The 17,886-nt window shown below is 43.0% G+C and overlaps 1 protein-coding gene across 6 annotated transcripts in view; it reads right to left on the reverse strand.

Moving 5' to 3' along the window:
* Window positions 1-17,886, reverse strand: part of Cpvl (carboxypeptidase, vitellogenic-like) — a 110,246-nt gene that overhangs the window by 12,673 nt on the left and 79,687 nt on the right. For all 6 annotated transcript variants that reach the window (XM_039108247.2, XM_008762915.4, NM_001029927.1 and 3 more), the window contains one exon: window positions 12,786-12,968. In XM_039108247.2, the coding sequence (XP_038964175.1) occupies window positions 12,786-12,968 (183 nt within the window). The remainder of the gene's footprint in view (window positions 1-12,785; window positions 12,969-17,886) is intronic.

A 17,886-nucleotide genomic window follows, 5' to 3' on the forward strand; every position in this document is an offset into this window, starting at 1 on the left:
TTGTCCTCAGAGCAGGAAGCAGGGGGTGGATCAACCAAATATATTTATAGATCACAAATGAAGCTTATTATAATGAAATAATAAAGTAAAACACCAACTTGCAATACAATGTGTATGAGTGTACACATATGCTATTAATGTAATCTGAAACCATTGGCTCTAGTAAGGCTGTGACTTTAAACTAATGGTGAGCATAAAAGTCATTTCCAGATGTCAAAAGCAGTACCTGTGACAGGGACTCTGATATGAAAATTGCTCTTCTTTCTGGTGAGATACTCAAAGATACTGCCAGCACTACTGGGATTTATTGCCTACGTTCAAAAATCAAAGGAAATGCCAAATTTCATAATTCATAATGGAAGGAAATACTATTTCAGCAAAGGGGTTAGTAAAAATAAAGATACAATTTTTTCCCTTCTAAGTTCAGCAACCTCTTGAATCCAAGCCATAGAAGACCCTTGTCCTAGGCTAAGAAGCTTTATGGACTAACTAGGAAAGACATTGAGTTTACTCATTAAAAGACTACACAGACTGAAACAATAGACTTTCTCCCCTTTGGCATAGAAATCTACCAGCCTCTTGTGGTAGTTGGGCAACAGTGAATAGAAAGGAATTCTGTGTCCAGTGGCCAATGGCCAGGGCTTTGGTTGAGAACCAGCACTCTGGATGGCAATTAAAGCAGACACTGCCTGACACAAGTCCTTGTCTGTCAGAGAGGGACAGACATTTTGCATTACTCTCTACAATCATTGCACACCAAACCTCCCATAATTGCAGCACAGAACAAAACTGCTAGCTTTTGAGAAAGGAAGCTGATGCTTTGAATAAATAAGAGTGTTTTTCTATGAGTCTAAATCAACAGCCTCCCAGTGGTTAGAGAACAAGACCCACTTGTAAACCGAAAATGAGTGGCAAGAACAGAAGGTGAGATTTTAGCTTAAGTGTTTGGCGGAAGGTTTTCGTGAACCAAGTGTGGACTCTGCTGAGAGGTAGAGAGGCATCTAATATTGTGACGCCTGTGACCACCTCCTGGTGTTTCAGCAGCAGAGCCCTGCTCTTTGATTCCTTGCTGGAACGCTAGCCAGTAAATTAGGCTAGGATTTCGCAATGTCCTTGAACATCAGAGGAAGTTTGTCCACACACAAGCCACCTGAGACTCCTGCAAGACAGAGGCCGAAGTAGAGTCAACAGGAACCAAAGACAATATAGGTTCTATTATCAAATTATTTGCTATTCTTTTCCCCCAAGAAGAATTTGGCCTTTCTATGGGGTTTTCTTGACAAACACAACACAGTAGAAAAAGGGTAGTTTGTGACTTTTGACTACAGACCTTAAAAAGACAGTAAACTCGTTAGTCTCAGTTTGACAGACCTGCTGCCATGTTGTAAAGAGTTCCAGGCTAGCGTACCAGCCAGGAGGCCCCAGAGGGAAAGAGCTCTAGAGAGGGACCCACACTGGCTATCTCAGCTTTAGCCAGGATCTAGATGGATAAAGATGTGTGTGTGTGTGTGTGTGTGTGTGTGTGTGTGTGTGTGTGTGTGTGTGAGAGAGAGAGAGAGAGAGAGAGAGAGAGAGAGAGAGACGTCAACCAACCCTGTCTGAATAAAACACCCATCCAAGTCCAACCTCTCCAGTTTATTATTGTGAGAAATAATAAACTGTGGCCTTATGCCACTGAGTTCTGGAAGCAATTGTTATTACACACACACACACACACACACACAGAGAGAGAGAGAGAGAGAGAGAGAGAGAGAGAGAGATTAGAAAAACATTCACGGCTAAGATAAAAAACTCAGGTGACAGCAAATGCTGGCGAGGATGTGGAGAAAGAGGAACTCTCCTCCATTGTTGGTGGGATTGCAGACTGGTACAACCATTCTGGAAATCAGTCTGGAGGTTCCTCAGAAAATTGGACATTGAACTGCCTGAGGATCCAGCTATACCTCTCTTGGGCATATACCCAAAAGACCCAACATATAAAAAAGACACATGCTCCACTATGTTCATCGCAGCCTTATTTATAATAGCCAGAAGCTGGAAAGAACCCAGATGCCCTTCAACAGAGGAATGGACACAGAAAATGTGATACATCTACACAATGGAATATTACTCAGCTATCAAAAACGATGACTTTATGAAATTCATAGGCAAATGGATGGAACTAGAAAATATCATCCTGAGTGAGATAACCCAATCACAGAAAAACACACATGGTATGCACTCACTGATAAGTGGCTATTAGCCCAAATGCTTGAATTACCCTAGATGCACAGAACACATGAAACTCAAGAAGGATGACCAAAATGTGAATGCTTCACTCCTTCTTTAAAAGGGGAACAAGAATACCCTTGGCAGAGAATAGGGAGGCAAAGTTTAGAACAGAGGCAGAAGGAACACCCATTCAGAGCCTGCCCCACATGTGGCCCATACATATACAGCCATCCAATTAGACAAGATGGATGAAGCAAAGAAGTGCAGGCTGACAGGAGCCGGATGTAAATCTCTCCTGAGAGACACACCCAGATTACAGCAAATACATAGGCGAATGCCAGCAGCAAACCACTGAACTGAGAACGGGACCCCCGTTGAAGGAATCAGAGAAAGGACTGGAAGAGCTTGAAGGGGCTTGAGACCCCATATGGATAACAATGCCAAGCAAGCAGAGCTTCCAGGGACTAAGTCACTACCTAAAGACTATACATGGACTGACCCTGGACTCTGACCTCATAGGTAGCAATGAATAGCCTAGTAAGATCACCAGTGGAAGGGGAAGCCCTTGGTCCTGCCAAGACTGAACACCTAGTGAACGTGATTGTTGGGGGGAGGGTGGTAATGGGGGGAGGATGGGGAGGGGAAGCCTATATAGAAGGGGAAGGGGAGGGGCTAGGGGGATGTTGGTCCGTAAAGTGAGAAGGGGAATAACAATCAAAATGTAAATAAGAAGTACTCAAGTTAATAAAGATAAAAAAAATAAATAAAGCTAGCAGACAAAAAGAAAAAAAGAAAGAAAAAAGGAAGGAAGGAAGAAAGGAAGGAAGAAAGAAAGAAAAACATTCACTGATAAGTCTTAGCCAATTCTTTTTCCCTAAGAGACTAGAATTCCTAACTGATAATCTATGAATTGAAAGCCAAGGTCCAACCCATCTTTCTTTGCTCTTGAGTTAATTTTTTATTAGACTCACAAGAGGGTTCATTATCATGATTTTCATACATACATAAGTATTGTACCTTGCTCTTGTGAATACCCTGCCCTACTATCTCTCTACGGCAGAGAGAAAACAAAATGTGTACCAAGAACTTGGATAGTTTGTAGACCACACAGAACAAGAAAGACAGTTTCCCATGTGGTCTTACCCAAACCAACAGCTCCCAGTGTCTTAGCCTCCAGGCCAGAGAAAGCCATGGGCATTATATGGCAGCAGCCAGGCTAAGTATAGTCAGACTCTTGTCAGGGGATGCAGGTAGTGCACGTTTTCATCTGGCAGTGTCCTTTTCTCAAGATGATGGTCACTATGGCCTACCCTCATCTCATGGCTGAGTGACTGATATTTTGACCTATGAGAAACATCCCAATGAAAGTCCTCTCCCAGAGCTTGCTTTGGCCTGTCTTGACTACATTTTATTTTGTCTTCCATCTTTCCAACCCTACTTTCCCGCTCCTACTCCCATTGGTCCCTAGTACATAATTCCTAAAGTCCTTAACGTCTGCTTTTGGAGACCCCAATTGTAGCTTCCATAAAATCTTATTCTCTGCCAAAGCTTTCAAAAAAAAGTTCCCAAGTGTGATGGTTTGTATCTGCTTGTCCCAGGGAGTAGCACTATTAGAAGATATGGCCCTTGTTAGAATAGGTGTGTCACTGTGGGCAGGGGCTTAAGACCCTCATCCTAGCTGCCTGGAGGCCAGTATTCTGCTAGCAGCCTTCAGATGAAGATGTGGAGCTCCCAGCTCCTCCTGCACCATGCCTGCCTGGATGCTGCCAAGTTCCTGCCTTGATGATAACAGACTGAACCTCTAAACCTGTAAGCCAGCCTCAATTAAACGATGGCCTTGTAAGAGTAGCCTTGGTCATGGTATCTGTTCACAGCAGTAAAACCCTAACTCAGACACCAGGTCTGGAGACATAGAATTAGGACATACCTCTCTATAGAAGGCAACAGAGTTGGGGGATGGGTAAGGATGAAGAACTTTTTAAACAAATGCTGTAACAAGGCCAGGGCACATTATGAGTATTAATCTATATCTGGTAATATAGATATAGGTATATATGTTCTGAATATTTGTATTTACTCTGTTTTTAAAGAACTTCTCATCTTCTCTCATTTAGTCGAATGCCAAGGTTGCATGCATCACTCTGTCTCCTTTTATAATGTCAATACCACCAGTGGCTTGCTGAAGACCTTTCTGGAGTCAACTGTCCATAACAATCTCCCAAAATATTTTAAATTGTAAAAACAAAACAAAATTCAGTAAATTGTCACCAAGGAAGTACAGGTTTGGGCTTTGGTATTTTCTGGGTGACTTTCCTTAGAAGCATCCAAATCCTTAGCTGACTTTCCTTGCCATTTAGAGGCCTTTGGTGGCCATCCCCACTTATTATTTTTTGAATTGTGTGTGGTCACACACACACAAATCTAAAGTTAAAGTTAGTTTCAAAACAGAGTAGCTAGATGGCTGAGGTGGTTTTACTTTCTGTCTGCATATTCATCCCTCTCCCTTCTTTCTTCTCCTCCTAAGACGTACTCTTGGCTTTTAGGTTGCAAAGTTTGGTATGTGGTCTAGATGTACTGCCAAGTACTATGGACATCACCATTGTATGTGCACCCCATGGGCAAGCACGCAGCCTTGGGTCTGCTCACCCAAGTATTCCGTTCTTCTCTGCTTCTCTGTCCTCACAGCATGCAAGCACTCTCTGTGGTGTAGTGGAAAGACCTAGATGTACTACCTAACATTATATACGATGACAGGTCTTTAAAGCATTGAACAAGTTTCTCAGGTGAAGTTTCCAGTTCCTCATTTATATATTAGTAAAAATATCACCATAGATTATAGAGTAGCACCAGTGATTCCATAAATCCAAGGATTAAGATGCACCTGGTGGGCCACGGCACAAGGTCTTGCTAATGCAGGAGTATTGTCAACCATCCTTCGCATCTCCCCTGGATCCCATCACATCCCTACTGAGTAACTCTTCTTACTCTTGAGTTTGCAGAACAGGTAACCAGACCATAGCTAGTAAGTGGTGAAACTAAATTCAAACCAGGCTTACCTAAACCAATAGTCTGCATCTTACTCACCAACCAATGACCTCCATCCAACAAGACCACTCTCTGGAAAAGTCAAGCTCTGAGTCACTGTGCTCCTTCCCTTCCTGCCAAACGTCAAGGTATATTGGAGAAGTTCCAGAGACAAGTCTGAGAGTACTGCAGGGTAGACCTCCCTCAGGGTCGGGCATAAGCTTGACTGGGGATGTGCTGCAGGGGCTGGAAGCTTAGGACCGCTGGGAAGACAGAGGACACAAGCACACTTCCTCTGATCATCACTAGGTTTTTAGTGACATGAACACAGAGAGGGCAACATCCCTCCACCAGGAAGCCCATCTTTATGGCCTGGACATTCCAAAGCTTATTTGTCCATGTCTATGTAGAGCTGAGAATCAAGCAACCTCATGAAGGTGATAAGCCACGTTCTCACAGCAAAGCTCCTAACGGGGCAACCTATTTCCAGGGCTTCCCTGGCCTAAACTCATCCTATGGCTATGGTGTGAAAGTTCTCTTACAGCTGCAAATATGTCTGTAAAATCTCTCGATGTTTTCCAATTGCCCAAACAATAGAACATACACCCTTGAGCCCAACACTAGTCCCCATGACTCCCTTCTAGTTCTTTCCAGCTCTCCTTCGAGCTCCAGACCAGGAACCAATATGCTCTGCCCATCTTGGATCTCTTATCCAAGTTCCCATCCACGTTCTCTCTGCTTACTTAACCAACTGACATTTGTTAGTTTATTAATATCACAGGAGCCTAGTTATACCTCTTCTTACTAGTGGATGAAGCTGTCCTAACTCCCAACCCAACTCTTAAAATCCAGTGTCCTATGTCTACTGGACACTGTCACCACCTGGTGTAGGATTAGTGGGGTTTCGAGTCTGCTCCATCACAGGGTTCGGGCCACTTGGGGAGGCAGGACACAGGAAGTTAACCTCACTTACCCCATGCTGCCACTGGGCAGGTGTCGGGCTGTGGGAAACCACTCGAGGGACACCGCTAGGGGAGTGGGGAAGCACCGTCTGTGGCATGGGACACAGCTGGAGCTGACTGGGGTCCCTGGGCCTGCAAGAAGGCCAGGGTGGTGGGGTTCTCAGGCTCCTGGGCATCCAGGTGCCACTTCTGGTACTTTGCGTCCTCACCTGGACAGTGAGATCTATGTTCTCCTCGTAAGATGCTACCTAGTTGAAATAACTCATTCCGTGAGTCCTAAATAAATGTAGATCGATCCTGATACTGAAAATGTATATAATGTAGTACTTATGACTAGCTGAAATCAAGTAAATTAGAAGTATTAATTATGCAAAATTTATGTTAACAGAATTCTCACTCAGTAAACTCTACCGAAGAATGAAAATAGACAGGTAATTCAAGCTTTCAGTTCGATGTTCACAGGGAGAATAGTGTCAATAAATGTTTTCAGTAAACATTCAAAAATGGGTATGATTAAACTGTTTTCTTCAAAACATTTAGCTTAGTGAAGTTTACAATAGAAACACGTTCCTCAAGTAGTTCAGCAGTGTGCCTAAAAACCTGATACAATTTTAACATATTCCTCACTGAGTCAAATAACGTTGGGGAAAAAAACATCATTGGGGCCTAGTAGAGACCTGTAATACAGGAAACTGAGGCAGGAGGATCATAAGTTTAAAGCCAGCCTCAGGAGTGTAGTGAGATCTTGTCTCAAAATAAAAGTAACAAGGAGTAGAGAACATAGGTCAGAGGTAGAGCACTTGCCCGGTCTAGGGAAGACCCCAGATCTGAAGCAAACAAAAACCAATGAATCATCCATGAGCTGGCATAATGACCTCTTTTCCTACCTCCAGTCCTTCATCCCCAACCATCACCAAGCAGCTCCAAGGCACTGAGCGGGAGTTGGGGAGAAGGGGTGGTCATCCCAACACGCTTAAATTATGATGCAGAATGCACGTTCCCTGTGTGAGGCATCTGCTCCCTAGAGCTAGGATATGTGGGCCTCCTGCTTCTTTTGTTCATCCTTTAGAAACCAGCTCAGCACCAGTTTGCCTTTCAGTGTGTCGTGCTTTCTTGGGAGGAGTCAGATGGCTTACTGTGATAGCAGCCATGGTTTTCTGGCTGGTGAGTGGCCAATTCCTCTGTGACACACACTGCCCTGAGCATCAGTCTGGCTTTCTAAATTGGTAGACTTGTGCAAGATGTAAAAAGGACACGTGTGAGTCTCAGATAATATAGCAATTAGCAAGATGGATTGGGCGGGGAGCATGCCTGAGCAGGTGGCTGAGGAGATCTTCGTGTGCTTCTGAGATTTACATCTCTAAGATGAGCATGGTGTGTCAGGGAGGTACCATCTATCTGCCCTTCATAGCTCAGAGTACATATCTGTCCCACAGCCCAAATATGAATATCTAGCTTCCCCTTGTGAGCTGGCTTTGAATAAAAAGTACGTTCTTAGATCATGAATTTCACCCTTTATAATTTTCTTTTTGCTATATGCATCCTTGTAAGCAACCCACGGAAGGACAATAAAAGTAGAAAGAAGAACACTCTCTGTGAATCATGTCAAAGGTTCCTGGCAGGAAGACAGAAGGGACATCTGGGACGTTCATGATCGAAGCACTGACTAATTTAGCCTCTGGAGATGACACTTTGCCACCTTGCAGATAGCGGCTATCTCCCCGTGCCATGGATCATGTTTCTCTCGTGTCCCCCCTTCTAACGGCAGGAATGACATTAAATAAAGGCCCTACCTTTGTGCATTCATTGACCTCAGGTGCTATCCCTGCAATGTATTTACATGGGGTAGAGTTATAGCAATGGGGTGTGCGTGCTTGCACATGTGTGTACACAAAACGTGGTCCACAGCAAGCAGGCTACATGAAATCTTAAAAACATAAACAGCTGGGTTAACCAACATGTTTAAAATAGGAGTTAAAAAAAAAAGAAGTATAGCAAGCCAGAGAAAGGCCAGTAGAAAAGAAACTTGAAGCATGAAGAAGATGTGGCATGGTTTCTGGTTTTGTTTTTGTTGTTACTTGTTTCATTTTTTTTTTGCATGTGTGTGTTGTATGGGGGTGATTTTAGGAGATCTTTGGGTAATTAGTTTTCTTTCTTTCCAGTCTAGGCATCAAACCCAGGGCCTTAGCTGGGTGAACACACCCAACACCTAAATACAATCTTGGAAAGGGGGGGGGGAGAGAGAGAGAGAGAGAGAGAGAGAGAGAGAGAGAAGAGCAAGACCAGCCCGTGAAGGAGTAGAATCTGAGAATTATATGAATGACAAAAAATACACCAATCAAACCCTTACTTTCCAAAAGCTAGAGAAAGCCATGTAGCATGCACTGCCATTGTCCTAGTTTCTGCTGCCGAGACAGGAACATGGTCAGAAGCAGCAGGGGAGGGAGGGTTTGCTTCAGCTGACCTGTCCTGCTAACAGTGGATCCCGGAAGAAAGTTGGCACAAGATCTCTAGACAGGAGCCTGGAGGCAGGTAGTGACACAGGAGCCACAAGGAGTGCTGCTTGCTTCCCTTGGCTTCCTGCTTTGCTTTCTTATGCACCCTAGGACCACATGCCCAGAAGTGGCACCACCCACAGTGGGCTGGACCCTCTCACATGAATCCTTAACCAAATAAAAAATACACACATACATACATACATACATACATACATACATACATACATACATACTAACTATGACTTACAGACTTGTCTACAGCCACATCTGATGAGGGCATTTTCTCAATTGCCATTGCCTCTTCCCAGACGTTTCTAGCTTGTATCAAGTCAGAATAAAACAAGATGAGACCCACTCAATGAGGACAGCAACAGGGATACTCATCTTCTAAGTCAGAATAGTAGAACTGCTGGGAAACAGCATGCAGAAGACCTTGAAAGGCCATAAGCAGAACAAAACGAAACACAAATCACCTTCAAAGGAAGATCAGAAACGCTAATGTCTGACCTGGCATCACAAGGGTATGGGGAAGACAGAAGCCACAGCCTTCAGGAGCTCACAGTAAACAATTAGATCCCATTGCACTAGGCATGGCCTTCCCAATCGAAGGAGGCAGAAAGGCACATACAGGCAGAGATGCATGAGCGAGCATGTAGTCGATGTACTTTTAAAAAAATAAATGCTAAAGAATGTGTTTGAAGGGACAAGATATGCACAAAAGACTGGTTTGCTGACAGGTTGAATGTGTAGTGAATTTTCAGTGAGTATTGATTGGACCAAATGCTATAAGTAATGTCTCTTTAAAACAGACATAGAAGTGTTTTGCTTTTAATAGCAAAAAACTGGGAAACAGGTAAAGATGTGACTATTCTGAGGTTCTCACATTTATCTGAAAAATAGTAAAATTCTAATTTATATTAGCATTAAGTAAGCCTACATTCATAGTGTGCTAGTACTGTTACAAAACAATTTCAAAAGATTGATAACTCACACATGTATTGATAGAAATAATAAAATGACATAAAGCTCCAAGGAGTTTTAAAGCTAAAGGAAACAGAAATATAGAGCCAAAGGAACAAATAGAAAATAAATAATAAGACAGATTTAAAAAAAACAGTGGTTATATTAAATGCAAATGTACAACTCTAAATTTAAAATACTGTCAGGATCCACAAAAAATAAAACCCACTATACTGCATTAAAAAGTATATCTTAAGTATGGGTGCCATAAAATGACAAGAAGGGAAACACTGATTTTTTTTTTTAAAATGTATCCCATGTGTACACTTTCAGAAGAAAGTTTGTATAGTTACACTACCATCAATCAAGTCACCTTAAAATGAGAAGCATTGCTACAAACAAACAGGATGGTTCATAAGAAAGGAAGATTTAGTGCCAGGAATGTGTAAAGGAGTCTATGGCTCTAGGCAGCAAGCAGCACAAAGTAAAAGGAAAAACAGAACAAGCTTCACATATAGCAGCAGATGCTAAAGGATCTCTCTTGTTAACTGTGGGCAAAGAGAGGTAGAGGGTGGGAGGAAGGGAGGCAGGGAGGGAGGGACAGAGAGAGAGAAACAAAGAGAAGAGAGAAAAAGGAGAGAGACACAGAGAGGAGAGAGACAAACAGAGATAGAGAGAGGAGAGATACCAGAGAGAGACAAAGAGACAGGGAGAGGGAGAGGGGGAGGGAGGGAGAGAGAGAGAGAGAGAGGGAGAGAGGGGAGAGAGAGAGAGAGAGAGAGAGAGAGAGAGAGAGAGAGAGAGAGAGAGAGGAGATGGGGTGGAGAGAATTGTTATACCCAGCTATGAAGTCCATGAACCACAGTGACCGTAGGGGTAAGATACAGCTGAGGGTGTAAGAGTAGATTTTCTTTTGTCAACAAGCAGCCCTCCAATTGAACTGAAAGCCCACTCAACAGGAGAATCATGCCTGGTTTCATCAACCTAGCCATCCAAGCACCATGGCTGGTGAGGTCATAGAGCTTAGAGAAGAACATTCTTTGCCAACTCTCTAAACTAGTAAGTGCATTCTCAATAGTTTACGCCCTATCCACAGATACGTGTGTCTTTGACCACTCATCAAAGAGGCTTCTTGGTAGCAGATGGAGACATCACCAAAATCGATCAAATGTGGAGAAAAACAAACTGGGGCTTTCCCGCTGACAGCACAACTCCTACTTCTAGAGTTTAGTGAACATTGTAATAGAGGTTATAGAAAGAGAGTAAAAGCCAGAAGACAGGACATCTGCTTCTGGATAATGTGTTCTATATAAGGCAAAGAGTTACATCCATGACATTAACAATATGGCTGTTTAAAGAAGATTCACACAACGACAGCACCAGTTGACATTTCAGCATAGATGGAGGAAATCTCACAAGGTCCTAATCCCAATGAAGAGCTATAGCCAATTAGTGGCTAATAAGAAAGACTGAGTCAATCTCCTCCAGAGATGAGCTGTCCATTAGGCTTCACAGTCTCACATAATCAGTCTTAAATATATATGCATATGAGCAACACAAATGGACTCAGCAAGTTATATTCGTATATTTATATGTGCATATATAACAATAATTTGAAGAAGAGGAGGTCATGAACTTGAGAGGGAGTAGGGGGCACAGGAATTATGAGGGAAGGCTTCATGGAAGTGAATTTGAATTCTCAAAATATTTAATGTAAAAAATGTTTTTAAAAGACCTTGATTGGCATAGAAAACATTACAACCAACAACTGAAGAGTGTGATTGCTTTAAAAGTATAGAGAAAATTTTTGCCAAAACAACCACTTTGAGAGCTGGAAAGTAAATTTTAAATGGTTGAAACCATAAAGAATATGTAGGGTTTTTTAAACCACAAAGCTACAATAGAGTACATTGCCTTCTGCTGATAGTAAATGCAAGAAAGGAAGAGGCAAAATGTTTGAAAATTAAACAGTACACTCTAAAACAGCCCACTGGCCAAAGGAGATAAAACACAGTGGAAACTGTAAATACTTTAAATCAATGAAACTATAATGAATCTTTGTGTAGGCTTAATACCAAGCTAACATACATATAACATACATTGATAAGTACAGGCTAAAGCTTCATCTTAAGCATCTGTCTTAAAGAATTTTAAACGATGGCAAATAACTCACAATAAAGACAATTATATGATAAAAGCATACATAATAAAACAGGACACAAAACTCCAACAGAGAAATCAGCAAAGACAATGTCATTTGTCACTTGAAACCAGTAATAACTTCATTTTGCCTCAGGCAAGAGAGAAATAAATTGCTGATATCACTACAGATCTTTAAGAGGAATTTAATGAAAGTTTCGGGAGCTCATAAATTCTAAATTTTTAGGTGAAATTGAGTAGTTTGTGGGGGAAAAATCCCCTAAAGCCTATAATAATGTTTTCTTAGAAACAGGAAAAAGTCGTTAATCCTCTGTTCAATTGCATGCATGATTTGAAGTCTTTTCTTAAGGAAACCTTCATGCCCAGATGGCCTTACCTGTACAGTTTACTAACACTGACAGCTATTACTGGACACCGGAATGGGAGATGCTGACCAAGGCGTGTTACAAAATTCACAGAAGTCTGTTTTCAAAACTCAAAGAGAAAGGAAAATTCCAGGAGTAATACTTAAGCCCTAAGTGGAAGTCACTCTAAGTGGAAGTGATCAGCTAGCGAGAGACCTTTTTCTAGTTATCTCTCCATATGGCTTATAAAAACATGTTCACATATGGCGGGAGGAGGTCACACTGAATTTTCTTCAAATAACCGGTTTGAAATAATCAACTTCCCTTTGATTCCCAAATAGACTTGGATTTTCTCATTAATGTTTCTCCACTTTGAACTTTTCCAGCATCTCATTATGTCTTCGGCAATGCCTAGACGCTATGTCTGTGATGACATCAGTGATCTTAACTTTGATATTGGTGCCGTATCTTCTCGGTTGAAGAGGGGGGCTATAGAACATGCATATTTACACCTTGGCTGTTTTATGACTTTGCTTACAGACAGCCATAGCTTACTGGTCTCTGTGCTTCGTGTTTATGTTTACCAACCCACTCCCATGACCCGTGTGGCCCAACTGCTTGCCTACCTGATGGAATTTACCCACGCGCCGCACATAACCTGCCACTTCATCATCAGATTCGAAGATCTTCCAAATCTTTTTATGTGTCCTTCTGTATGCGTATGATCCCTTCCAGTCCATGGTCATCAAGGAGCGTTCTGTCAGGGCAGCGGCCACAATGATGTCCAGTTGGCCATTGTAGATGAGAACCTGAAATGAAATCCCACCCTCAGCAGAGGTGGAATTCGGAAGGAAAATCAAGGGGCAGATTCGGGGATGGAGGGTGCAGCTGAGTCAGACATAGGTCCCTAGAGGCTACCCTAACAGACCTGAAGCTCGCTTGCTCCCAGACCACCACACGAAACAACAACCTGCAAGAAACTCCAGTCATGCCTCAGCTAGTACGTCCTTCCAAAGTTAACTCATCATAGTCAACAAACACTTGGGTCCCCAAAGATAAGCAAAGAGGTTTTCCTGGACTCCTTACGACATTGATCTCTTTGGTCTCCAATTTGGTCTGAATGCAGACTTCTGGTTGAGCTCTCAAATTGGATTTCACTGTGTATAGTATCCCCGCCTTCATGATGCAGCCTTCTTAAAGGGTGTAAGCAGAAGTTAAAGGTTGTGTGTGTGTGTGTGTGTGTGTGTGTGTGTGGTGTTCATGTGTGCATAAACTACTCACTTGACTCTCTAGAAAGAGGCTACATTTTAATGGAACCAAGAGATACTACACCTTGAATTCCATATTCCTCAATCCTCCTGGGTCAGGTTTGAAGCAACTACAGCTTCTTGAAACAGGAAGATAGATGCAAACTCTCAAATCCATTGGCTCCGTGCACTTAAGGCTCCTTTGCTTTGCTATGATATCCATGCAAATCTTTTCCTCCCACATAAACATAGCAGAGAGAATGCCGGGACAGCTTGCTTTCTCCCACACAACTCAAAATTGACATAGAAAGGATTTAGAAATATGGATACTTTCTGTTCCCAGTGACCCCATTTTGCACTCTCCAAAAAGAAAGAAAATTAAAAGTCATACGACTATGCTTGCTGAGTCTTATTATATCCACAAATGTAACAGCCAACAGCCTGGAACTGATGAGTCGCCCAAGGGTCAGTGCCTTAGGAGCTCTCTGGGATGCTGTAAAGTCACTTAAGTGAGGTGGATATGCTCACCATAGATTTTAAATGCGAATGCTGAAGGACAGACATAAGCCATATTACAATTACCCAAGCTGTCTATACACAAACACACATATGTGAAACAACACATTTGGAAAATAACATGGTTCCTGAATTCACACAGTAGAGACCTGAGCCACTTCCTCCTTTACTTCCTGTACTCTGCCATTGTTTTCATGGATCTAACCTGATCTCAATAAAGCATCACCATTTCGCCCAACGGAGAGGCTTTCCCAGATTCTGTGCAACCTTGGGTATACTCTCAGGCTCTGTTTTGGCCTGAGTGGAGAGACCTTTGCTTCAGTCTTCAAATTGGCCATCAAGTGTTCTGCCGCATGTGATTCCACCTATGCATGGCACGGACTTCCTAGAAGGCTTTAATCTAATTAAAAACCCCAGGACTTTTACACACGCCCAAGCCTCAGAGAGAGGTGGGCTAGGATTCAGGCTAAGATGAAAGTCCTGGGCCTCCTCCACAGCAGCACCCAGCCTTTCATGCTGCTCAGACACCGTCGCCACCCCCTCTCCTACATGGGAACCCAAAGGGGAAAGTCCTTGATAGATTTAAGGCCATTTGTAAAGATTTGACCCAACTGAGCAATAAAATATTTGCCATTGTTTATACAAAACACCGCCTCAAAGGCTCCTAGTACTTATGGCCTGTGTGCAAAGCCTCCAAAAGTATGGAAACAATTACACGTGATGGGGACCAGTGAACAAAGCTCAAATTCCTCACCATTCTCAGAAGGCCTCATTATGGCTGATTAACAAAGATAATCATGTACAAACTAAGTCCTTCCAGAGGTTCAGTGAAAAGATGTGGATTAATTAGCAACTTGCCAGGTTGTTCATCCATCTGGGCTGTTCATGGCCACACTGCATACCAGCATCTTTTCTCAGAAGTCGTCACTAGGAGCTATTTTTTAAAATATCATCACTGCATCTTTACCATATGTACTTATTCTGTAGCTGTCTTCAGACACACCAGAAGAAAACTTTCAATCCCATTAAGATGGTTGTGAACTACCATGTGGTTGCTGGGACTTGAACTCAGGACCTCTGGAAGAGCAGCTGGTGCTCTTACCACTGAGCCACCTCTCCAGCCCTCACTACTGTATCTTTAAAACCAATGTAAGATGTTTTGTTGTTGTTGGCTTGTTTCTTTCTTCATTCTTAAGGGACAATAACAAAAGTCATAGCCTTCAGGCTCTTCTGCTTAGTATTGCAGGATCTTGGTGTTTGCTGATCTAAACAGAGACACAGCCCCTCCCTGAGCCGCTTTCCTTATTATTCCAAACTCCAAACAAACCAGAAGACCAACATTCTGCAACAAGGTAGTGAGCATCCAAGATGCATAATCCTGTGTGTGAGGAGTAATGTAGACCTCTCACTTTGGAGAGAAGGCAATGAATATCCCCTTTTCAAAGCAGGGAAGACACTTTTAATTTCTAAAAGGCACACAAATCAAATGTAGTAAAAGAGAAATCAAAGAAATGGTTGTAAATATCTTGATTACCAGCTTGGCTAGCTGTCTAATGTAAGAGAAGTCTAGACATTTTTGCTAAAGCATGATTCTGCATGTGTCTATGAGGTGTTTCCTCAGAGACAACTGGGGTATAGGTTAGTGAACTTAATGCGTGTCTTAGTACCCTATGTGTTACTGCTATGAACAGACACCATGACCAAAGCAACTCTTACAAGAACAACATTTAATTAGGGCTGGCTTACAGGTTCAGAGGTTCAGTCCATTATCATCAAGGCAGGAGCATGGCAGTGTCCAGGAAGGCATGGTGCAGGAGGAGCTGAGAGTTCTACATCTTCTTCTGAAGGCTGCTAGCAGAATACTAGCCTCCAGGCAACTAGGATGAGGGTCTTAAAGGCCACACCCACAGTGACAGATCTACTCCAACAGGGCCACATCTTCTAATAGTGCCATTCCCTGGACTAGACATATACAAACCATCACAATGGGGAAATGCCTTCCCTAAACATTGAATGGTGCCCTCCACCATGTTGGGGGTCCAGATAGAACAAAATGTCAGGAATAGGGGAAGCCTGTGAGCTGCATGCTCTATCCTCAACAGATGCAGGGTGTCATTGCCAGTGCTCCTAGACACCAGACTCAGATCCTCCAGGTTTTCAATGCACATTCACACCTATCACTGCCTGGGGTTGGGGTACGTGACTTCTTGGTCTTTATCAGGCAACCTCTGGACTGAATGAGTAGGTCAGAGAGCCTAGGACCTGGCAGTGGTGAGTGGAGAAGCCCATATCCATGTAGTCTGGAAGCCATGAGCACAGGCCATCTATTTGCATCCAGAGAGACACAGCAGAGGGCTGTGGCAGGCACCATATGCCTGCAGTGAAAGACACATGCTTGCCCTGGCTGCTCAAACACTAGTCGGTAGTGATTTAACTCTATCTGTACTAGACTGAGGAGTTTCCCAGGATCAGCCTTTCAGTGGGGAGAGCAGGGAGTCACACATTCTTTCCCACTGGGTGTGCGAGTAATTAAAGCAAAAAGCTCTAGAGACAAGAAGAGGAAGACGTGAGATTTTAGCTACACACCCTTGTCCCATAGTACATCAAATTAAGCAAGGAGCAAGGAAAGACAGTCGGAGCTGTTTTTCGGAGATGATCACAGGCAACACCCTGAACACCTCAGCTCTCCACACTCCTGCCTGTCAGCTGTGAGGCCAACAAAGGGCGAAGTCATTCCTGCCGCATTTCCCTTGCTCCCTGGAGGGCTGGCTGGTTAGCTCAGTAGAACTGGTTGTTTATGTACTAACATGGACAAATGCTTATTGTATGAAAAATGTCAATCAAAAACTGCAGTCTACTTGTTTCTACTCTACAATCACCATGTTGTTAAAGCACAGGCATGTGTTCCACCTGAGAGAGAACGAGGAAACGTCAAGGCAGCTGCAAGGAGGCAAAAGATGTTTGACTTGTTTGGGCTTGATCGGTGGTCCGAGTCTTTTTGGTCACATGGTTATAGCACTATCCTAATGAAAAGCTTCGTAACAGGCAGGGAGACTCAGGGCAAATCAGGCACTGCAGTTTGACAAAGGATATGACTGGGGAAAGAACGGGCAAACTTCCAATACCACCAGTCCCCAGTTTTTCATAGAGACTAGATAGAACAGCGTTATTTTGGTTCGTAGATAATCAGGAAGAAAACCTCATCTCATAACTGAAGCACTCATGATCGAGGGATTAAGTGGTAAGGGTGGCAATTGTCTCTTCATCTTTGATAAAAGGTGGAGGGTAGGACGGTGGGTGACTCAGCTGGCAAAGTGGATTGCCACCAAGCTTGACTGACTGACTCTCACCCCCCAGAATCTACACATGGAAGGAGAGAAATTACTTCATTTCATCCTCTCTTATTACATCCATGTGTCCTACGGCACAATCATCCACGTGTACACAGATACACACATACATAAATACATTTAAAAATGCAAACACGGCACAGCAAAAGTGTTTTCATCTGTATTCTGTGCATCCCTCGAAATACGGTGTTATTCTTACCCACATTACTGAGGCAGGGGCTGTAGGCAATAAAGACACTGTGCTGTTAGAGAAGCCACGAGTGTATGAGGTACTGGGTAGCCGCTGGACCCCAGACCTTCAAATTCTTACCTACAACTCCTTCAGGAAGCAACTGCGCCCCTCGAAACAAGAAAGCACTGATTCCCATGGCTAAGTGACTGGTGTCACCCAAAGTCCCTGGAAACTGCAGGTGGGTGAGTGTGAAGCCCAGTTCTTGCCTCTATCAGCAACCTTGGGCAGTTTGTCCATCTCTCCTGGGGGTGGCTTTCCTTGATTTTTATTATAATTTTGTTTTTAGTATGTATTCATTATAAAAACCGTAGGTTACACTATGACATTTCTGTACAAGTATATGTTCTGTTCATTTTTACCTCCACATCACTCTCTAATCCAT

Source organism: Rattus norvegicus, chromosome 4 (assembly GCF_036323735.1).
Source record: "Rattus norvegicus strain BN/NHsdMcwi chromosome 4, GRCr8, whole genome shotgun sequence".
NCBI lineage: Eukaryota > Metazoa > Chordata > Mammalia > Rodentia > Muridae > Rattus > Rattus norvegicus.